The sequence below is a fragment of the Centroberyx gerrardi genome, chromosome 6 (assembly GCF_048128805.1).
Source record: "Centroberyx gerrardi isolate f3 chromosome 6, fCenGer3.hap1.cur.20231027, whole genome shotgun sequence".
Taxonomy (NCBI): domain Eukaryota; kingdom Metazoa; phylum Chordata; class Actinopteri; order Beryciformes; family Berycidae; genus Centroberyx; species Centroberyx gerrardi.
The window spans coordinates 25,305,325-25,311,601 of record NC_136002.1 but is presented as its reverse complement, the minus strand read 5'-3'; the positions used below and the strand labels follow the sequence as shown (position 1 = coordinate 25,311,601).

The 6,277-nt window shown below is 46.6% G+C and overlaps 1 protein-coding gene across 8 annotated transcripts in view; it reads right to left on the bottom strand.

Moving 5' to 3' along the window:
- nbeab (neurobeachin b) overlaps window positions 1-6,277 on the bottom strand; it is a 209,622-nt gene that overhangs the window by 111,326 nt on the left and 92,019 nt on the right. For 4 of the 8 annotated variants that reach the window (XM_078284006.1, XM_078284008.1, XM_078284012.1 and 1 more), the window contains exons 23-28: window positions 5,273-5,490; window positions 4,848-5,001; window positions 3,768-3,948; window positions 2,568-2,692; window positions 2,052-2,159; window positions 1,451-1,619 (exon numbers count right to left, since the gene is read on the bottom strand). In XM_078284006.1, the coding sequence (XP_078140132.1) occupies window positions 1,451-1,619; window positions 2,052-2,159; window positions 2,568-2,692; window positions 3,768-3,948; window positions 4,848-5,001; window positions 5,273-5,490 (955 nt within the window). Of the gene's footprint in view, window positions 1-1,450; window positions 1,620-2,051; window positions 2,160-2,561; window positions 2,693-3,767; window positions 3,949-4,488; window positions 4,498-4,847; window positions 5,002-5,272; window positions 5,491-6,277 lie in introns of all 8 variants that reach the window. The other 4 variants (XM_078284013.1, XM_078284011.1, XM_078284010.1 and 1 more) reach the window with 3 other exon arrangements.

Sequence of the window (6,277 nt, the reverse complement as noted above, 5' to 3'; positions counted from 1 at the left end):
AAAGTGTATTTGGCATGTGAACAAAGACCTGTGCCAGCTCCGCATCTTAGATCTCTCTCCAGAAGCTCTGATCCCCTGGTGAGATTATCTTTCTGTTACTGCCTGCTCATTCTCTTTCTATGCTAATAAAACACTAATCCTTTGTCTCAGCTTCCTCCTGTCTAAAGCCATGGGAGTCATACCTATCTAACTGCTTTGATGAAACAGTGACGGTGGGCTCAGATAGCTGCTCTATTATTCTAGTACATAATATCTACCTTTATATTTCTGAGATGCAAAGAAGCTTATTAAAACCTGAGTCATCCAGTATCCTCATACGGTGAAAATGCATTGGCTATAGTGGAAATGGTCGGTGATAAATCATTGCAAGACAATATGCGTATAATACTTGTTTACTTGAGGGACCAACTTGACCCAATAAAATGCTTGTTGGTTCTGCTAGCTAGCTGCAGTCGTGCCTTCCCAGTCCCAGGCTCCTGATTCTGGTTCATCCTGACCCAGTGGTTACCTAGATGCAAGGCCAACATATTAATATTCATCACATGCCCCCTAACGAGGTCAGCAGGGCCTGATTTAGCCCGCAAGACGACTGGCTTCCTGGTCCATCACAGACAATCGTCTGCCACATGCCGTCTGGAAAATTCCCCCATTTTCTGGTGAAATTTATGAAGGCGGCAGTGTGCCTCTCTCCTCCCAGCAACCTCTATGATCCCATTCTCCTCTGGTGGATTGCTTGCCTAATGGGCACTGACAGATGGGGCTGAAAATAGCAGGCCTGGCTCCACTGCCCCAAAAACCCACAGTAGTAGGCCAGCATGCTGCTGCTTTTCCATCTCTCACTCTAAACTTCTCACTCCTCATCTTCTCTCCCACCCTCTTTCTTCATTCTCTGTCTTCCAATCTCTGCACTTTCATATTCCTTCTGGCCTCTCTCCTCTCCTCTCCCTCTGTTTCTTTCATTCCGCTCACCTTTTGTCTGAATGGAAGCTGATAAAGTATGCTCACTCATGCATCCCATAATAGCAAGGTGGCACTGCAGCAAGCGTTTGGCAAACCCTTTGTAGGCACCCACTGATTTCCTTTCTTGTGACTTAATGTATGATTTATGACTTGAGGCATACACTACCTTTCATATTACAGAGAACAGTGATGCCTATTCAACTTTCGCAACTGCCATCTCCAGCCCCCGTTTGCTTCCACATTTAATTCAGTGCGGTGCAATTAGCGGAGCACATGAATAAATCATAGGTAAGCCAGTGGAGTGCAGGCAGGCTCTCCCAGCTTTTTTACTGTATGAGCTCCCAGCTCAAGCTGGCAGGTGGCAGTGTATCAGAATGGAGGAAGGGCACTTCAGTGCAGTTAGATCAGACGAGAGAGAATCATCCCAAGCTAAGGTTAGGAAAGGAGGAAGAAGAGAAGTACAAGAGGTTAAGGAAAAAAGCCGTAACACCTGTGCTGGTCGGTGAGTTGATCTCCTGACGCATGCTGCGGCCCAATTGGTTGCTTATCCTGGCAGTCTCACGCTGGGGCTCCAAGATGTCCCGGTACTTGGAGACCATGAGGACAGAGATGAAGTACACCACAGCTAAAGCCAGGAACTGGGCTTGCTTGCTGTCATCCTACAGAGAAGAATCACAATACTGTTACACCACACTCTGTTTAGAAGATCTCAGCTCACAGCAACCCACTACTGCTGCCTGAAATGGTTCTGTGACAGTAAATACAGCCTGAAGACAGTATGAAAATCCAGCACATTCAAAGTACTGTCATGATTCTCTCTGATTTCTAATATTTGCTTTAGCGTCCCCCACAGTGACAGCCACACATCCATCCAGAATCAGGGGTTGTGGGCTCGTGTTCAACAAACAGCACTTCAGTCAACAAGGGCACCTTCAGTGCTTCCCCTGTTGATTGAAGCGTCTCCCACTGCACACCTGTTTGTCTGCCAAAAAACAAATCCTATTTTCATCCTCTCTACCTGCAGGCAAGCCTTTGTGACAAACGACACATGCGTGCACAGACACAAACACACACACAGAGTCCCCACTCACCACATCGCGGAACACCACAGCGCGCAGGCGATTGATGTCCACATCCTGCAGGAGGCGATCAGGGTCCTTGATGGGAGAGAGGTTACTGGGGACATTCTCTATGGCTGTCTAAAGCAGAAAGACAGCACAACAGTACATGCCATTCTGTTCAGTCAACGCTCAATAATACAGGCTTCATCGCTGCTCACTGCTTTTGCTATTTTCACTTTCTTTTGACATGTTTTTACATCTTAGGAAAACATGCAAATATACCATTGCAACCAGAATTTTGGGGTTATAGTTAACCGCTGGGAAAGACCGATTTAGTATGACAGGATGTAAACAAAACGCTTCTAAGAATAGGAGAGCTGATTTAGCCTCGCTAGTCGGGTCACATGACAGGCTTGAGCTAAGTTATGAGAAAAACTGATTTCACTGTCACTCTAAGATACCTTGTGTAGATTTGCAAGTATAAGGCCACAGAAACCACAGTTCTGGGATGGTGGACAGGTGAGAGAGGTGGCACACCACACTGACCTTGCTGGAAGCCACAGCACTATGCAGGATTTCCTGAGACTTGCTGTTGGGAATGGATGACTTGGCTCCCCTGTCTCTCTGTCTCTGCCTGCACTCCAGACAGTTTCTCACAGCCACACAGCACACTGCACGACCACACACACACACACACACGCACAGAGAGACACACACACACACACACACACGCCACAATTACCCTTTCATTTCAGAGTTAAATGGAAATTAAATGTTGATAACATGCATGGCCTCTTTTAAACTAATCAGTTATCTCTGATGACTATTTGTCCCAGACTGCCAGGACAGAGAGTGGGGGGTAAAATCAGCAGCCAGACTGATTTCACACTGAAGCCAGTGATGAGGAGAGATTGTGCGTTCGCAACAAGGACACTCCGAAGGCTGAAGGCTATTTCCCATCCCCCCAGAGCACAACTTGGGAGTCAACACAATCCAGCAAACACAGGGATGCACACACAGACCCACAGGCACACACACATGCAGACACACTCATTCTCTCTCAAACACACAGACAAAGACACAGACACACACACAGATGAATGCTTTCAGTAAATCCACCAAATTAAGTAATAATGTACATTGCATTCAAATGTAATTTGACAAACCTGTAGCATGTACACACAGAAACACACACACACACACACACACACACACACACCCCTCTAGTGTGTGGTTGTCTGTGTGTGTGTGGGTGTGTGTGTGTGTCTGGAGACCCTATGGAGTCCTATGAGTCACACCAATGACAGACACAAAAAGCTAGCATTTGCAAGGAGTACCTGATTGCACTGCGAATGACTCTCTCCCTGCTTGTTATGAATTCCAAAAGACAATCCCGTCATTTCTGTCTGGTGGAGATTGCAGCACAAGCATGTGCAGTCTCCATCAAAGAAGCAATTTAGTACATAATTAAACACTGGACTCTAAAATTAATTAGCTTTGCTGATCAAATCCAGGATTTCCAAGGATTACTGGAATTAGGTGTCAAATGAGGATATTGTCATGACATTTTCTGATTCATCCATTTTCCTATGCGACCGGCAATATATGCAGCTTAGCTCCCTAAACTCCACATGAAGCTAATTCTCCCACACCCCTGCCCCACCCACTCACCCCCATCCTCACCCCACACCCCACACCCCGACCCTCCCCACATGCACACACACACACACACACTCAAGCACTTACCAAGTCTGAGGCACTGACGCATGAGGCCACCCGAGGACATGTTCTTCTCGGCTTCGATCTCGCTGAAGTTCAGGGAGCTGGCGAACACCAACACGTCCACCATAGCCATGAGACGGGACAGGAAAGTGATGGCCGTCTCTGAGGACATGCCCTGCGTTGCCTCGATGTTCTCCAACTCCGTCTTGCACAAGCAACCGGGAAGAAAACAGTCACATAGAGGGAAAGTGCTCGTATCCGACACCATCTGTCCCACATTCTCTCTCATCCTTAGTAGTGATAAACAAGAACATGCAATAGGATATGGATATAGTGGCACTTTAACACAGTGCGAGGATGCTGTTGAATTCAGGGCAGACAGTCCCTAAACAACAGGTCAGGAAGAGTGAGGCGGCATGGGGAATTACGTTTAAGTGAGGTTGAGTAGAGTCTGATCTCTGAGGAAGCAGAGGTGACACTCAAAGCAAGCTGCAGAAATTGGTGTGTGTTTGGTACTGAGTCCGATTAACTATCCACCTCCACCCCAGCTGTCATTTTGTCAGAGACCGGAGCCCCTTCATCAGTCTTTATCACCTGCTTTTGGTTGCTAGCACTCCTTTTCTTTGTGTTGTTAGGAGACGGAGAGAGTTTTCAATAGCAATACTTGGGTGTATTTCGTGCAAAATGTTTATTTTCTAGAATAAATATAGAGGCAAAAACAAAAACTTACAGCATAAATACTAACCTTGGCACTCTAGACATGCACAGACAAAAACAAACAAAAGGAGATTATTAAAATCAAGTTCAAATCAAGGCTGCAGATTAAATCACATAATTAGATCAATAACAATCCACGGCAGACATAAATGAAACACAGGGAAGCTAATTACAAACAAAGAAATCTGGCCAAAATAATGTCATCAGCATTAAGTGTAGCGCAATGAAGCTGAGCAAATAAAGGTGGCGCCAATCGATAAACACAAACAAGTCTTATTTCCCCAAGGTCCATAAAGTAGACTGCAGGCGACCCTAGACCAAGCAGTCGTAATAAATCACCACTAGATGGCATTGTTCCCCCACAGTGTAGACATGCAGCGCACTCACAGAAGGAGAGGTGGCCGCTGAGAGCAGGGGCAAGATCCCTCCACAGGCGATAATGATGTTGTCTACCATTTGCGAGATGAGGTGGATGGTGTTGTGGACGAAAATAATGTTCTCATTACTATTCACAAAGTCCATGACGGATTTGGTGGAGTGGCTGCAGGGGAAGGGGGGCAGAAAACAGGATTATTATTCATTTGATCATGCGGTCACGTTTCACACTGTGTTAACCATAGGGCAGTTGTACTGTGCGGGAAATTAAGACACATATAGGACAAAAGCCAGATTCAATATAGGTCTAAAAACTGCAGTAAAATTATATGTTCGCTCTAATCTAAAGGGACGATCTGACTGCCAGTACAAGCACTATGCCAACCCTCCCTCTCTTTCCCTTTCTCTCTCAAGCACACACACAACACTTCACACACCTCCTCCAGACATGGACGTCAGTCTCCAGGGCGAACAGCAGGTCAGTGAGCAGTCTCTGGTGCATGGGCGACCATTTGAACTCTGGGATGCGGAACATGGTGGTGCGTGGGCCGGGGCTGAACTGCCGCCGCTGTTCCTCTGTCATGGGCATCCCCCTGAAGCCCAGATCCACACGCAGGTCCCTCTCCATCTGACTGGCTAGGCGTCCATGCAGACTCTGAGGAGAGAGCAATCAGTCAGTAACTAAAACACTGCAGCAGAACGAATTGGACGTCACATTACTGTCTATCACGATACACATAGCTGCCAATCATGGTCTACTTCTCAGAAATCTCTGTCAAGATTGATAGTGCACTAGTGAAAACTAGTGAAAATGATGCTGTGGTACAGTGCTGCTCTGTAAATGAGGATCCTCAACTGCCAGATCAACTGAGTCTTCTGATAAACACTTCCTGTGAGTCAAAACAAAATAGGGCATGCCGAATATAAGTCCGAAAAAATCAAGATGAATGAGTCAGCAAAGGACTGCAAAAAAGCATATTTAAAAAGCAGCGCCGATGAATTGAACATGAGCAATTACGCAACAGCAGAGAGGAGTTTAAAAATAAACTCTGCCTCCCACTGGCACTCCATCAGTGACCCAATCTAGGTGAAAGAGCCTGACCTCTGAGAAAGAGCACAGCACGTATGAGAGGAGGAGAGGAATGAACAAATCCCGGGTGATTGTTACAGAATAATGCTTTCTCTATTTCTGCCCTCCTGTTGGCTCAGCCAAGTATTCCAGCAGCCCAGTTTCTTGAGTCTCGGTGGAGTGTTGCCTGATGTGCACCAGGCCGTCTTGTCCCCATTACAGGCAGTGTTGGGGAAGGGAATGAGCCCTGTGGGTGCTGTTATTATAGAACTGTTCAGTAAAGGCCAACATATCCTGACAATGGCAAATGGCTATGCCTCTCACCCTACCCCCCCCCTCTCTACTCCCACTCTTTGACCCTGGCTCTGCTATA